This window comes from Branchiostoma lanceolatum, chromosome 4, assembly GCF_035083965.1.
Source record: "Branchiostoma lanceolatum isolate klBraLanc5 chromosome 4, klBraLanc5.hap2, whole genome shotgun sequence".
Classification (NCBI taxonomy): Eukaryota; Metazoa; Chordata; class Leptocardii; order Amphioxiformes; family Branchiostomatidae; genus Branchiostoma; species Branchiostoma lanceolatum.
Genome location: NC_089725.1, coordinates 25,723,485 through 25,740,600, shown reverse-complemented (window position 1 = coordinate 25,740,600; position 17,116 = coordinate 25,723,485). Strand labels below are relative to the sequence as shown.

General features: G+C 42.8%; 3 protein-coding genes across 3 annotated transcripts; 2 read left to right on the top strand and 1 right to left on the bottom strand.

Moving 5' to 3' along the window:
• Positions 1-549: 549 nt before the first annotated feature.
• Positions 550-4,354, top strand: LOC136432120 (Golgi-associated plant pathogenesis-related protein 1-like). Its single transcript, XM_066423133.1, has 5 exons — positions 550-892; positions 1,927-2,068; positions 2,666-2,766; positions 3,010-3,087; positions 3,613-4,354. The coding sequence occupies exons 1-5, from the start codon at positions 880-882 to the stop codon at positions 3,771-3,773; spliced, it is 495 nt and encodes a 164-aa protein (XP_066279230.1). The 5' UTR covers positions 550-879; the 3' UTR covers positions 3,774-4,354.
• A 398-nt stretch (positions 4,355-4,752) lies between these two features.
• LOC136433665 (Golgi-associated plant pathogenesis-related protein 1-like) lies at positions 4,753-8,187 on the top strand. Its single transcript, XM_066426090.1, has 4 exons — positions 4,753-4,992; positions 6,432-6,662; positions 6,952-7,029; positions 7,378-8,187. The coding sequence occupies exons 1-4, from the start codon at positions 4,980-4,982 to the stop codon at positions 7,533-7,535; spliced, it is 480 nt and encodes a 159-aa protein (XP_066282187.1). The 5' UTR covers positions 4,753-4,979; the 3' UTR covers positions 7,536-8,187.
• Positions 8,188-8,425: 238 nt separating this feature from the next.
• Positions 8,426-15,947, bottom strand: LOC136433664 (tetratricopeptide repeat protein 8-like). Its single transcript, XM_066426088.1, has 12 exons — positions 15,565-15,947; positions 14,742-14,862; positions 14,564-14,624; positions 14,102-14,261; positions 13,680-13,814; positions 13,066-13,151; positions 12,044-12,242; positions 11,488-11,627; positions 10,721-10,892; positions 10,272-10,394; positions 9,686-9,769; positions 8,426-9,372 (listed from the first exon to the last, which is right to left on the bottom strand). Exons 1-12 carry the CDS (start codon positions 15,724-15,726, stop codon positions 9,256-9,258), a joined length of 1,560 nt encoding a protein of 519 aa, XP_066282185.1. The 5' UTR covers positions 15,727-15,947; the 3' UTR covers positions 8,426-9,255.
• Positions 15,948-17,116: the final 1,169 nt, after the last annotated feature.

Sequence of the window (17,116 nt, the reverse complement as noted above, 5' to 3'; positions counted from 1 at the left end):
AGACAGCCAATGCGCCCGATCTTTACACGTTGATGCTTTTCCGAACGCAGAAGTGGCGTATTTGATATGCTGTCGGTTCTAATTGAGAGAGCGCACCCATTGACATTTTAATGGAGTGAACTGAGGCAGTAAACAGTATCCTCGTGTAATACATGTCATTCCGCCTTTTCAGGCATACCGGATGACGTTGAGTGGATACATCATATCTGTGACAGGGAATTCAGGGGCCATCTCAAAATTCAACACGGATGGAAAAGCTCGTTTTAGGTTAGATCAGCCCAGATCGACCACGGATATTCCGTTAAGATTTCATCAAAACATGTTACCCGATTTCTGAACGTCTTCTTTCGTACTTACTGTAGTAACGTTCGGGGATTTGGATCTTACCGTCTATATTAGCATTATATAAACTCCAAACCAGTTTGATTACAGCCTAGGAGTCGTGTATATTGAGTGACCTATGCCTTACACAATGCGCTTCTTTCCAGGGTTACAACAAGTGTAAGGGTTGCTGGTACTGTCAGCTGGTCACCAGTTTATTGAAAGCGATCGCTGCCAACAGCCGTCCTCGAAAACACGGAACTGTGTGTTATGATGACAAGAGCTAGTCAGCGAGAAGACCGCACAAGCTAACGTTAAACCCCGCCCACCCACATTTTGAAACGCTCCTGAAGCGATGACGAAGTGGCTTCTATGGCAGCTAATAAAAAACCTTGAGCGGTGCGTGATGTGATTAAGGCATTTCCCCGGGCGGTCGGTGTCGTGTTCCACTTGTCCACAGGCGTAAGGACAGGGCACCAGTTCCAAGGCACGGGGTTCTCAGGACGTGTGATCACCTGTTACGTTTGATTTCTCCACCAGTCCCAACCGCGCAACACAATGGGCAAATCAGGTAACGCTTCATTTTGGTAAAGCGTGGGAATTAACATAAAATGTTTTTAGAATGTATGCATATGGTAGTCGGGACACAGTATTCAGGCCATGAGATTTATCTATTTATTTAGCTGCTAAAGATATCAAATTTGTTTGCTAGACCTGTACTTTAAATGTATGTCTTCCTCTCAGATAAGTTGGGGGAAACGGTTTTTATCTATCATCTAAGACACAGTGTTTGCAAACAGTCCGTATACCTTTTGTGTAAAAGCTTACGACAACCTGAAGACTATAATATCAATTTTACAACGGATCGATGTCGGTATTGCTGTCTATGTGAAGTCAGCGTCGGCCACGCCTCGAAGTATCGTTATCGCATTAACGAAGAGTTTAATCGGCGCGGATGGCTGTGGGACGTCTTCTGTCTACATGTCGACTTTCAGAACCAAGGACAGGGATAGAAATGTCAGATATCGGCCTCCCCTGTAACTATCTATTTATACGTTTCAGCATGTTGTTACATGCCAGGGTTGTTCAACTAACGGATGGCTATTTCTAAGGGCTAACCCTGGGAAAAATACATTCAATGTGTTACACACACAGTCAATTGTTTAAAAAATGGCATTCATATTTACATAGAATAATACATTTTATGCACAAGGAACTGTGTATTCATTATCCCTGTTGACAGATATAGTGTGGGAGAACTCTTCATTGGTTGTATTTTCTCAATAAGCTCTCGACTTAACGATCCTTGAAATAACGTATAGATGTGCTTATTGTGAATCGTTTACATAGGTATAGGGTTGTTTTATATTCTATTAGATATTCAGGGTTATGTTTGTCAAAAATATCATGAAAAATGCTATAAGTAGGACGTGTCTAGGAGTTCACACACACGCACACACGCTGTAGGCTGGGGGAACATATTGCAAGCCCTTTGATGTCAACCTTTAGCACACTGAAATAGCCGTTTGGCTGGCAAACGTCTATTGGTTATTGGGTTAGGCAGAAGGTTAAGAGGACTATTTCTCTCACCATATATTTTCACAGCATCCAAGAAAAAGAAAGTTCAAGAGCTGAAACCAGAGGTGACATTTCAACAAGAACTCCTGCAGTTCATCAACGAGTACCGAGCCAACCACGGAGTACGGCCCTTGAAAATGGATGCCCAGATGTGCAGACAAGCCTTCAGGTTGGTAAACACGATATCCTTCATCGAAAAGGGCAGCTTCATATCGCTTTATTGTTTCACATCATCTCAGTCAAAACCTTAATCTCGATAATGCCAAAAGGCCAAGGCACGGTGAGATGTGACGATGTTGATCTTACTTACTTCGGGAAATAACTACAAAATTTACCCTCCCCTGGTGTAAGGTCTATAGGTAAAAATGTTGTGTTCAGACTTCAGCCCAAGTGACCCACCAAATACAGTATGGCTATGTAAAACTGACATGCATCTGGCACTGGTACGTACTTTCAACATCATATTGTTATTATACATGTACAGATATACACCGTGACATTACACACGCAGAAACAAAGTGTTTACTACCAATTTTATATCAACTGTTCAAAGCCCAAAATCCAGGAAGTCTGTTTTGAATTTCACCACGCAGATCTAGATGTCAGATCGGAAATCCGATGCCCTTGCCAGCGGTTGACCAAAAAGGCTTTAAAAGGGTCGGTCGGGTAACAACAAACACATCATATGTCCATCCCCGCACAAAACCTAATTGTGTATATGGTTATATATGCGACAAACAGATTGACAAACAGTGCTTTTGCTCAGGTATTGCAGAACGATGAGCATGGACGAGACACGTCACAGTAAAGAGTGGGAGGAGGGGAAATTCGGAGAGTCCATTCTGATGAACCGAAAAGACATCACTGGTAAATTCCGTTTGTTCAGTAAATCCTGTCGCCGGTGTTTACGATTTTCGTGAAAAGATACGCCTATTCTTAACATGTTTTTCATGTTAATGTTTAATGATGTAATCGTTGTAATCGGATCATCCTTGTGAATACTTAAGGTGACCGACCCTCTCCTTGCTTAGCATGTTGAAGCTTTCACAGTTTCAACATTGTTGTGTTGTTCGTGAATGGTTCACTGAGCTTCTTGCAATTCCCCCTAAGCTCGCCAGGTGGCAGATATGTGGTACAAGGAGTCCCAAAACTACGCATTCGGCGACGATGGGACGCAGAACACTGCAGGTAATGTACTAGTAATCTAACCCCTCTCCTAGCTCTGCTAACATTCATACAAACTGGTGCATGTAGATATTAATCTCCAAGCAGATCGCCACGGTGCCAAAATCGTACAAGCTTACCAGAGAAGCTCCAGTCAGCCAGAGAAATTGTCAGAATAAAAACTCATTCTGCCAGTTGGACACGGTCTTTGCAACCGTTGGGTCTGCTTAGAGACTAGTAAATATAGTATGAGTTAAACCAATGAAGCGGGGTGAAGGTGAGGTCAGGGTACGTCTGCGAAACCTCCTTGGTGAGATTGTGACATATAGTGATACACACACGTATGTGCCTTTTAATGAATGTACTCCTAACGTTACCTCTTTTTAACTAAAGCATTAATAAAACGACTGTAATCTAAAATAAAGCAATGCGTTTTATTTGAATGTGTCTTAATGATGATGAAAGTTACGATGAGGCAATGTGTCTTGACTGGGTCGATACTGTTTGTCAATTCTTCACATTACGATATTGTTCAAATTTCCCTTTCAGAGAATTTCACCCAGATGGTATGGAAGAGTTCCCAGCAGTTTGGGGCCGCCAAGTACCTGGCGGAGAGCGGGAAGTATTACGTCACAGCCCGGTACGCGCCCAGGGGGAACAGTCAGGAGGACGGCGGCTTCACCGGAAATGTCCTGCCGACTAAGGAATAGAATAAACCTTTTAGTTTTTAGACGAAGTCATGTAGTGCCTAGGCAGTTTGATATTTCGTTGAAATCGAGTAGGACATCCGGCGGAAATAGCTGAAGAGGAAACCTTCGCCGATATTGGGGAGTCTGGAATAAGGTGAAATAGATATGTCAAGGGATAGTAGATGAGGGTGGTACGGATCTTGACGAGTTTGCTTACACATTCCAGCCAACAAAGTCAAAGGGGCTAGATAGACACAAATAACGTTATATACGCACATTAAAGTGTGTACGTCCAACATACATTTAAAAACAAAACAGCTGGCTGTAGCATAAGATAGAAACATACGAAACTTGACAATCGCAGTAGTCAGCTGCGATGATAATGATAGGCCTATACCCTGCAGGTACTAGGTATATCAATAAGTTTATTGCAAATTCCTTCCCGAAGGCTAATTGCAAATAACATAGATAAAAGAACAGGGTACTATATCTATTTGATATGGTAGATGTATAAAACAGTATATTGAGACAGGAAAACAGGTCCTCACGTCAAATGAATATATCAAGAAGTCTATTGTGAAGTATCGTGTATCATAAGGTGGATATGTAAACAAATCCATAAATAAACAAACAGTAACTTGACACTTGACTATAAATTTTACAACTTTGTCCCTGCGTCCAATTATTCATTTAACATTCATGACAACGAGTGTAATGAGTTTTCTGTTTGTTTTTATCAGGCCATGTAACGCAAAACAAAACAAAGCAAAGCAATTTCTATGAATAATGTTACTGTAAGCCCTTTGCTTTGGGTAGCTCATTCCGCATAGATACCATTCTGAACCATACTATCTACGTACTAGTACGGTATGTTCACATGATTGTATGACTACCGGCATATATGAACGTAGATGCTGTAGAATTCTTTATATCAAGTAAACGATACTGCATATTGGTTCATTTTGTGCCAGTACACTATACAGGTTGTGGCCGAAACTCAATATATCGCCGGCGCGTGCCCGCCTGTCAATGTGCTTCCCGTAGCTCCCTGCCAACACAGACAGCTTCCCTCGTCAACAAGAATGCCAGGGCCTCTCCACATGCCCCCTTGACACCGCTCGGTGTCAACTGTTTAGTCTGAAAATGGTCTCTGCTTGAGAACCAAGCTCCGTTCTTTCCTTCAAGTCAAGACAGAGGGATCTAGAGGGGACTGGAGAGTACTTAGCGATGGGGCTGTTCGGTAAGTAACGGTATAAGTTACATGATACCAAGTCTAATATCTCGGACTATTTTTGACCGCCCATGACAGGGGTGTGTTGAACGAGCCAAGGCTGCGGTGTCCGTCTTTACCTTCGACGATCAGGGCAGCGTAAATTGTGGACGCTTGTCGTATTTTTTGCAAACATCGGCACTTGACCTACACCGTTCTACATACTTGATCTTGATACATGTACACTGGACTATGACTAAGCCTGGAGGCTATTTGGTGGAGTCCTTGCACCATTATTGACCCGCAATCCAGCTAAATATGATGTTGTTGTGAGAGCAGCCTCGTTCATGTCCATCTCTACAACTAAGTGTTTGAATCTAGGCTGGAAGTCCGTTAAAGCCTGGAGGTTGTTTCCAATCGCGGACTGTCTGCATATGGGCGCCCCGCCTGTGCTAACACCAAGTAACAGCCGTTGACCGACATCACAGCACACATTTAACCGTGGGCATCAACAGTGTAGGGGACGCCGTGTCGGCATGCTACTTATGTCCGTAATGTTAGCTGGTCTACGTCCCACTTTTCAAGCACAGGCGACGAAATGCATGATGTTGTCCATTCGCCTGTTACCATGACCGCTAATCGTGAGAAACACCAACCGGTTGAATTGGCTTTTTTTCATTAAAAGTTCGAATACGAACCACTTGTACAAGAGGAAACTAGCCGTATTTAGCGCATGACGCTATTATTTACTTTCGACAGGGCCCATTTGTAACCCAGTAGGACATAAATGACCTATCAAAACGGAAATCCTGAGCGGGGGAAGGTAGATATTATATGAACATTGAACGTAATTAGAGTCCAACTCCGCACTGTCACTGTCTGACCTCTGTCCATATTCGCCATACTGTATATGGAAGTTGAACTTCAATATTTAAGGTCAGAAAATGATAAACGAGACTAGGCAATACAAGACTGTCGCTAAAGAACAGAAATGGGCCGTGCGTTCTTTGATACTTCGTATCATTTCTTATCGCTTCCTGCAGTATTTACGTCTGTCATCAGAAACACAGCCGGGTGTATGGATTAAATGCCCTTAATAATGTAATGAAGACGCCAATTAATTTGTGATTATCAAAGCGGGCCCGAAACTGTTGTATCATGTAACAATGAAATAAAACACAACAACAAGGAGAAATCGAAGCCCTCATACCTCCGTGAAATATTTAATATTTTTGTAAATCTTTTGACAAAACATAACAAAAACCATGTACATTTCACTACATGCTCCACTACCGAGCAAACTTGCACACGGGCAAGCGCGAACAAACTTGAACAAACCAAGACAAACAAAGAAAAACAATGTAAGAGACCGAAAACAGCAGCTATTTCTTTAATGTATATGCTATACTCTCCTCGAATTATTAAGACATTTCTGGTATCATCTCATATCTGTTTTGCCTCTTCCCCAGGCTCTAAGGAGCAGCGGAGGTTCCGGAGGGATCTACTGGAGACACATAACGAGTACCGTACATGGCACGGCGCACCCAAACTCAAACTTTCCAGAAAGCTCAGCAGAAGTGCAAAGATATATGCCAGGGGACTGGCAGAGACCAACAAGATAGCAGACATGCGGCACAGTCCGGAGGCCATCGAGGGGCTGTACGGGGAGAGCATCGCCTGCGCGTCATACCAGCAGTCCGGTACGTCACCAGTTTCCTACAACTGTCGAACAATCCTGTTGTTCTTGTAACCGTCTTTTAATCCTCTTATTATCTGTCTCATCAAGAAACATTTTTTCGTAATTGATAATGCACGTCTTCAGATAGTGTCGTGATACTTCGTCATCCAAATCAGGAGTCATAAAAAGTCCAGATCTCACCTTTAAACCACTTTTATAATCTTTTTTTTTATTTCCTTCAATTTTATACGATTGTAAAGCGGTTGACAAAACGCCAAATCATTGATCGGCATTTTCCCTTTTTTTTCAAGGGCGTGAAGCGTCAGAACTGTGGTACACGGAGATGAAGAGATACAACTTCGAGACACCTGGATATCAACCAAGAACCAGTACGTAATATTCTTCTAACGATCTTGCGATGAACATGCTTCTGCTCTTCAATCTCAAAGACAGTTATAGCAATATGCTAGTTGTATTTGTTCACGGGTTGCACAGTCAAACCTGCACAAGTGACCTCTACCAAACTGGTCCCGTTTAGATGATGTTTCCCATTGACACAAGCATAGAGCCCTGTCAATAGTGACCACCTAGCCTGTCCTGATAATCCTGATTTTCTCGGTCTTCTTGAGCGGTTTTGACTGTATCTACGTGACTACGTTCTTGCAATCTTGATCATACGGGGATGTGAAGACGAGAGTAATTAATATTGACGTTTGTTTTGGATTTCTTTACCGCAGGTCATTTTACCGCCATGGTGTGGAGGAGTACGCGGAAGGTTGGGTGCGGCATGGCCCGGGCGGAGGACGGCAGTGTGTACATAGTGGCCAGGTACTTCCCGCCCGGGAACATGATAGAGGAGGGGGAGTACGCGGAGAACGTCTGGCCTCCGCGCTGATGGTCGGACGTGCGGCGTCCGGAAGATTAGGCTCTGCACGTTACTGGAAAAATTGGCCAAATACGCTGAATGATCTGCCAAAGGAGTTAGCTAGCCATGGAGTTACACAGGTGAAAATTATTCAGCGTATTTGAACTATTTTTTCAGCAAACCTAAGAGTCTGATAGTGACAGAGAGGGGAGATGATGGTCGAACTAAACTTGATATCCAAACTAGCAGTTTTCAGCACAAAGGAGCACATTCGGACGTTTACTGCTGCTAAGTTGTACTTTTATCACTGTGTAAGCCGTGTGTCCACTGAGTCAAGTTTGTTCATGGTAAAATGCATCATTACTTACATGTAATTAGCGATGAAGCTGACCAACAACGCTCTACAGCATTCAGGAGATAAATAACAACAACAAAACAGATCTTATAAATACACACTGCATGCCGAGTTCACGTGCTGCGTTGTCTTGACAAAGATGAGATGTCGAAAGTGTGATTGATTGTAACGTGGTGAAATTGGGTGTTTAATCATATTAGTAATTTCCTTGACATATTTTTTTCTTTCTCTTTGGTAAATTTATTTTCATATTTCTTTGAAACAAAGTGCAATGCAAGACTGGACAGGAAATTCATATCGGGTGTCCAATAAATGTTGGGTATTTTCCAGTGGTATTCAGTTCATTTATGGCACATTGCAGATGCATACATACATAAATGCTCGAGTGTTAGAATGCATTTCATCTACAGTAGGACATCTGTATTTCTTCCAGTTGCTTTTGAATATTTTCAGCAAGCCAGTTCTCCAAAAATCCTGACAGAAGCACTAACCCATGAAAGATGGACATAATGTATTATTGGATTATCATAATAGAAAAACACAGTAAATAAAGACAATGACATAATTTCAATTTCAAGGTACATTAAAACAAAAGATTTATTGAGCTTAAAGCTGTGTGAAACAAACTTAGTCTTGCCTGTGCAAATGCAAAACTTTTACAACCTCTTTTCTACAAAAAAGCATGATCATACAATACATCACAAAATACTCTTGTCCACACATATATACATAGAACTGGGATTATCTTTTGCTTGTATACTATCTAATATAATTTTCATATTACAATTTGCTGATATCTACAGAAATTATCAGCAAGATAAAAACATTTCTGGGAACATGCTAATTGTTTGGTCTTAACAGTCATCCAATGTTTTACCTCACTGACCAGGTCAAAGATAATATTGCTGTCATAAGACATTACAATCATACACAACTGAAAACGTTACAGGAGTTTTAGTCAAATTTTTAGTTAACCATGGTTGAACCCTGGAATGTCGAAAAGGTTAAATTCATTCTGAGGTTTTAGTGCTTCTACGGTGGTGTCTGGAGGCGGCAGCTCACTTGCATCTCATGATTGTAAATTTATTCAAATTCCATCAACATTCAGAACATATGAGGAGATTGTCAGTCAGTTTTGCTTAACAAACATATTAGCCTCCGTTGCAGCCCCCAGCGGACGTTGTTCTTTTTTTTCAACACTGACATGCAGTTTCTTGGACAGCAATTTAAATATCAACAGCTGCTAGAAACCCAGTAACTATCAGAAAACTGCCTGTAGTTGCTGAAAAAACATCTGACTGGGGCTATAACAGAGGCTACAAATGTCTCAGGTTTTCCCCCTAATTTCTAGAACCAGCCAGAAACATAGTTGTTATGGTAACAGTTCTTTTCTCATCACAACATGGCGAAGTGGTCCTTGAGCTGTTTGAGGAGACTGTTGGAGTCCATGTGTTCTGGGAAGGACTCCACCGACTTCCTGGCAGCAATGTAGCTACATTGGAGGTCTCCCATCTAAGAAGCAACAAGAAACACTGGGTGTAAGAAACACATGATAAACCCCTCATCCCAATAATCTTAGATCATTCTTGGAAGAAATATGGAGAACAGAGATAAGTGATTTGTTTACTCCACCTCTCAAACATCTCCAAAATCTGGTATGTAAATCCTACCTATACCTAAAAATCTAAACATGAGAATGTGAGTACTGACATGGCCAGGATGCATGTCTATAAATGTCCCAAGTGGTATTCACACAAAGTAATACACCAACACAATATAAGCTTTGTATCAATAGTACAAGTCATGGACAGACAGATATGCTCACCTTTTCTGACAGGGCAGCGAAGTTGTAGTGAGGTTCAAACATGATGGGAGCCAGCATCTGGGCTGACTGGAAGAAAGCTCGGGCCTGCATGAGGCAGTGAAAAGGATCCATGTTGAAAGTTGAACTATTAATCTGCCTTTTTATCAGCAAACTCCCATGTACAATGTTCATTGAAATTTTCTCCCCGACTTGATGATAAAAGGTACAGGTACATGTAAAGGTAGTCTCATAGCTTTTTGAGGCTGTAGGGACAGTGAGCTGTTATCAACTGTGTCTAGGGCTTGTTATTAGAAGGCGGAGCCCATCCCTCCATTTCCAATGCCTTTTACCTGATCCCAACCAAAGTCAGGCACTCATTCTTACACCTTGGGGGAGTGAGGAATGTCGTGTAAAGTGTCTTTCCCAAGGGCACAACAACTAGCCAGGGACGCCAGGAACTGAATCCACGATCTCTCAATCTTGTGTCCGCTAGCCTATAGTTACCCACTTGGCCATTTGATGCCCTTGTATGTACTATCTATAAGCTGTATGATACAGTGTTTTTTATATGAGAGAAGAGATATGAGTTATGTGTCAGACTACCCACCTGTTCCACCCTGCCCTTTTTCCACTCCAGTACACCCAGGTTGTTGTAGGACTCGGCGTGGTCGTTGTTGGAGGCCAGGGCCAGCTTAAAACACTGGTAAGCCAGCGCGATGTCACCAATACCCTGGAGTGAGGCAAAAGTACCAGGAATTAGGTCACTCGTTCAAAATGCTGTAAACTGCATTAATTGAACTGAAATAACATCTTTGGCCTTGACAAATTGGAACTTATGGGTTCAACTTTGTCAAAGTAGTAATCTCCAAGCAAATGTAGCAGTCAGGCTTTTTTAAAGTGTTTCTGGCTGTGATTTGTATGTTTTTTTCTGGAGGTGCCAGTCAGCTATCTGCACCTCCAGAAAAACGCAGAAGACTCCAAATATTCTCAAAACAAGCCTAACTGCTACATCTGCTTGAAGATTATAAAAAATAGTATGTTCAGAAATGTCCTCACCAGAGCCACATGGCCAATGTTGTACCAGATGTCAGCCGTGTTGTCGTCCGAAGCCAGCGCTATCGCCCTCTCGAAGCAGTTCAGCGTCATGTCGTACTGCTGGGCGTAGAAGCAGCACAGCCCGATGTTACAGAACAGCTCCGAGTTGTACACACCCATCTGCAGCAGCCGTCTTCAGGGGAGGGAGGAATCGGGTTACAAGTGGTACAACTAGAAGTCAGCATTTGACAAGTTCATAGGCCAAATTGGCCTGGAGCAGGGGAAAATATGTATATACACGCGCATCTAAATGCATTTTTTATTGAAACGACAGGAAATTGGAGGAACATTTTGAAATTTCAGGCCAATGAAAAGTTGGCTTGAGTCATTGGACATAATCACGTTATCGAGGCCTTATTGGCTTTATCGAGACAGTGAATTTTTCAAAACTTGTTGACCCCTGGTAGTTTTCATCCTGTCATGGAAACATGGACAACTTCCTTCCAATGATTTTCCTTAGATGTTATGTTTCTACGGCATGTTCTCGGAAGTCCACCCAGTTGAAAGGACTGCAGATTACCATGTGAATGGGTGCACAGTCACCACAATACATGTGGTATAACTAAATAGGAGTGTTTGCAAAATAAATTTGCCCAACATTTTCCATGATTGAACTACACTTAACAATATTGTGTACATAACCACATCAACAAGTGGCTTAAAGTTGCCAACAAAGGAACTGCACATGCTAGCTGCATTGTATTATAGCACATGCTGACTGTGTTTACCTGAAGAACCTGAGCGCTATTTCAGGCTGATCTGTGTAGAAGTGGTGTGTGGCGATGCAGGCGATGGCCTCCACATGGGTGTTGTCGTGGTGGAGAACCTCCTTATAGAACTTCACAGCATTGGTGCTGTCATTCAGACCCTGGGGTCAAACACAAGGCACATACAGTCTTAAACCTCACAGTTACAGACCAGTGTGATATTTCTGTGCATAGTTTCTTCAGATTGGTAAATCACTTGCATTGAAGTTCTACTGAGACAACTAGTGTCGATTTACTTGCCGACCTCTGAACTTTGTACTAGCAGCAGCAAAGTAGGAGTAAAACCAGTCATTACCGCTCTGAGGAAAGTGACAGACTGTTCACCAAAATGCTGTTAATCTATTGGTTGTGTCAGAAGAATTGCAATACTTAGCATGATACATTGTATGTACCAAAAGTGGAGAAACTTCTTACAAAGAATCTGAGTAATCTGCAAAAGGATGACAGCATTGTACATAATCAAACCTTCAATCCTGTACAATCAGAACATGAAAAGACCTAAAAACTAAAGGCTTACATCATATATCCTTGCAATGCCGGTGAGAAGAGAGACCTCCCCAGGGAAATGCTCCAGACCCTGGCTGAAGACCTCGATGGCGGTGAGAGGCTGGTCCATGCGGACGTACACCTTACACAGGTACAGGTAGGTGTCCACCATCACCTGCTGAACCAACGCCGACTTCAACTGCCGCTCCGCATCACGGAACAGACCAAGTCTGGGAGAGGGGGGAGGGGAAGATGTCATACTACAATCATGGTAGAAATTCATAGCAGATCAACAGATTTTCTTTCCATGTCTGTATTCTAAATTTTTCTCATTCCAGTACAGCATATCTTTCCATATCATCTACAATAGTGAGTTGTAAACTAGCTTTGATCTCTGCCTGAGGACAGATGGATCAGGCACAATGGTCAGATTATGAAGATTAGAGATTGTACGAGGGGTGATCAATAACTCCTCGGCCTAACCCAGAAATAAGGTTCACAACTCACATTTTGGGGAATGATTATGTAATATGACATCTTTTAGCAATACCCACGAAACATTTAGTTATTGTGGCGAATACTTTTTAGTCGACGTCCATTTGAAAACTTGTAATTAAGTGGCGAAAAAAACAAGGTTGAACTGCCATCAGAGCAGTGTGATTGATTTTCTGTTGCCATGAATCGGCATAAAATCTTCGAAGACCTAGTCAAAATGTTTGAAGAAGATTCCCTTTTTATTTCAACTAAAAAGAAGCGGGTATCTGACTTTCAGCAGAGCAAGTTGACTTGTACACCTCAGGTCACAGCTCAATTGTCCATGTTTTGATCCTTCTACCTCACCTAACGTTACTGAGTGTCATCAGCTAAGTAATGATCACAATGACTTGAATTTTGGGAGGCATTCATAAAAGACTTCATACTTTAAAGATTATACAAAAAATTTGAGTTGTGCACCTTATTTCTGGGTGAGGCCGAGGACTTATTGATCACCCCTCGTATATAAGAACTTCTGCTGTTATTTGAGGGAAGGATAGAATGTGCATGCGTGTGTACCTGTAGTAGCACTTAGCCAGCTGTACTTTCCACCACCAGTCTTTGAACTGGGCCTCCTCTGTAGCCAGCGCTGCCAGCTCAAGGGCCTGGGGACAAGACACGATGAAGATGCATTATACAATCTGATAATCATTTCTTAGGACAAAAGCAAACTACTTTAAAAACCATGTGCTTTAATAAGGTAGTGTTATTATACTAACTAATAAGTTAGTAGTGTGGGAATAGTACTGATCTCTCCCTATTGAGGGCAACAATCAACACCTGTAGATGGATTTTACTGAGACTCTGCCAAATTAACTGAACAATCTCTCTGAATAATCTACAAGCAGACAGAAGGTGGGAAGATCGTAACATTTCCAGGGCAGTCAGAAAATGTTATACAAGGACAGGGATGAGGACGCAGGGTCCTCCCCTATAAAACATATCTTCTATTAGGGTGCTAGTAGCTAAATTGACTCAAAATATGCTTCCTACATCATACGATTTACAGTAGCTCCATTTATTGGGTGCTTTTATAGTGCAACTATAGTCTTTACCACCATCTTGAACATTGCATGCTAACAGATATGGAGTAGTCTGCTGTGGACTATTAAGTAGAAGATTTGTTCTCTTACATTCCTGACATCGTTCTCATGGTGGAAAATGTACTCAAACAGAGGCTTGGCCAGGCTCTGTCTGGCTGCGTACTTGTGGAAGTTCAGCCGAGCCAGGTTGATGAAGGGGCCATCAGGAGAGGACAACATGGAAGCCTTGCAGGAGGAAGAAAACATGGTCATCTATATGAGGTCTAAATGCTTGATGTACTGATGATGTCTAGTCTGAAAAGCGTCACACAATATATGTAATAGCGTAATGTAAAAAACAAACAAGTTCAGATCCCTACATAGTTCTGACCATGATCAGGCCTAGGAAAATATATGTTGCATTTCCAATTAAGATCCACAAACAAAAAAAGGGTCGTATTTGTAAACCAAAAAAATCTGAGCCATATGTAATCCAAACTAAGGACAAATCACAGCAAATACAAAGCACTTACAGTTCCCAGTCTGACGAACCTTCCCGACGCTGAGGTGACCGGTCTGGCCGTGTGGGACGTGCGGGGGGTACGGATAGCCTGCTCCATGGTGCCCGGACGACCCCCCTGGGTACCCGGCCGGACAAACCCGCTCAGGGGGCGTCCTGACTGGGACGTGGGGCTGGAGGGTTCATATTGATCATACAGTAAGATATGGATTTATGATCTTAGCAATAGGATCACAAAAGTATCATATATTACATGTACAACATGTAGTCTATAATTTTGTATCACAGGTATCCTTGTGTAATGGGATGGGTTTTATTACTTTTTACGTAGGCTAGGACCATAACATACAGGTCTCTTAACTATCTTGTCCCTCTATTGTTATGTTATAGAATTTAGACTTACAAACCAAAAGCGTGTTAGTTGCATGTTATTAGCCAGATTTTCTTCAGTACATAAAAGACTTGATAGCCGTACCGAACACCAGGACTTGGTCCACCACTTGAAGTTCCAGGCTTTTTCAGGGATGTTCCTGGACCTAAAATAACATACAAAAATGAACATCAATTTTGATATCTACAAGCTAATAGCACTATCTAAACTAAACCAACAGAACTGGAAGCACTGTATTAAACCCTGAGCTGTGACTACTTACGTGCGACCTCAGCGATGGCGTTATCATCCATCAGCATCTCAGCGATCCCCTCCTCATCCACATCCACCTCATCCACGTACAGCTGCTCCGTCAGGGCTCGCATCTTCAGGGTCCACACAGCCTGGGGGCAAGGTGGTAAGGTGGTTAGGGTTGCTGACATAGAATCTAAAGGTTCTGGGTTCGAATCTCTAGCAGGTCCTGTTGTGCCCTTGGCAATGGCACTTAAAGCCTATTTTCTCACATGAGAAAATGAGGAACTAGCTTTGGTTAGGGATGTAACAGGGACTATCATGCAACAGCGATAGCACCACACCAACTGCTCAGCCTATGGGGTCGCGACCTTTTAGCCTAGAGGTTAGTGCGTGTGAGATTGTGATCTGGCGCCCGCGGACGGCGTAGGTTCGAGTCCCGGGGTCGGTAGTTTATGTTACTCCTTTCCTTGTTTCAGGGACATCCATTCTGATGGGATGTAAAGCAGAGGCCCTGTGTTTGAGGAGAGCCATGCACACCTTGAATGTTAATGAGCCCATCACACTTGTCGATAAGAGTAGGACCCCTTGATGGTGTGAGCGTACAGTCTGGTCTGACATTTGTTTGATGGAGCTTCTAATTGTACAAAACTGGTGTTTTATGCCTTAGGCAGTTTACTAGTGACGCAAAACAAACAAACAAACAGAAACACGGGATGGGGGTTCAGGTTTATGATTACCAAAACAAACAACAAATTTTGTACCCAATAGATTTCAAAGTCAGCTTCTTACAGGAGACCAAGAGGGAAGGCCATGAATAAGACAAAAAGCGGGGAGGGGGGTGGGCAGCTCACCTGGTCATATGGATTCTTTTCCAGTAGCAAGGTACACACGGTGACACAGTCCTCGAACTTCCGTCGCCGGAACAGCGACAGTGCGGTGTAGAGAGGGTCCATTCCACGGGGAACAAGCGCCAGAGCGGCAGCACCGAAATCTTGGCGCATAGTTCCCATCATCTTGAGCACAGCACAGGTGGGCAGGTCTTTCTTGGTAGGAAAAACGCCGGGCTTCGCTGTTTTCTACTTACTCTGTGTACACCAGTGGTGTTAGATGTTGACGAGAGCTATCGCAGGATCAGTTGGACAGAGCTCTCTCGACATTCAGAGCCACGAGACTAGTTCTCACTGATCGCAGTTCTCCATCCCCAACTTCGAGACTTCTTTTCAGCAGCAGGTATTCAAAATGGCGGCCGTATAAGCTCGGACTTGCAGTTTGATAATGAATCGCTAGAGGCGCTGTTAGCCCGTAAGCGCTGGCAAAAAGATAGGCGAAGAGGACAATCAGCCATCTTAAATTTACACCAATGTGGGTATAATGATGTCAGTATATAACTGTTGGTAGTGCTATTAAATTAAGTACTTTTCAAAGTACTTTTAAACGGATGATCCATCTTAGAATAGTATTCCTCAATATTACAAAAAATATCACTTGGGCACCAAACACATTCTTGTCGTGATGCTCAATAGACCTTGAACAGGTGTTTTTTTTCATAAATTGAACAATCGTATTCTCAATTGACGATAGCATGTTGCGTAAGCAATGAAAGGACAACACTGGTGATCCTGGGTCCAGAACAACACTTTCTGGCGGGAATTCCGGAAGTACCTACTGCAAAGTACGTCACTGCTGCAATATTTGCACATTACGCCGTCATCTTTTCCTTGTCCACACATGTTGACCCCATTTTAAGAGCCACCGTCCCGTATACGTGGGTGTACCTTTTTTGTCCAGCGTTAACGGGGGCGACGGGAGCACCAGAAAGCCCTCCCTTCGTCTACAATTGTGTAACACCCACCTCTTACGGTCCGTGGTAACGTTACGTTAGTGACCCGCCAAACCCCGGGGCTATCTATTGTTTCCACCCTCCGGCGGCACTCCTTTGTTCTGGCAAGTGCCCCTCAGGCATTGGCGGCAAAACCATTCAAATTCTATGCTAATGAGCCCGATCGTGACGTCATGCCCTCCGATGCTGGCCCGAGCGACTAGCAAGAAGCCAGCAGTTTCCGAGGATTACCTTATTTGGGAAGCGAATGTGACTTGCGCAGACGGCATTATTGCAGAGAGTGGACTTAGGCGGCCATTTTGATATGTGGTTCATCGCTGTGCGACGAAGATGGGTGTGTTTACAGGCTTTTTTGTAGCTGTGCATGGAATGTTTTGGCTCAAAAATATGAAGAATATTCTGTGTTAGATGCCTTTATAAAAATATTATAACAGTTTCCCCACCAAAACCGAAGGTTTTCTAGGATAGTTCATAACTTTGGTGTTCCATTGTAATATTTTTTGTTGTTCGACTCCGTCAAGTTTTCTTCGACTCTTCGCAAGACTTTTGCATTATTTTTGTGT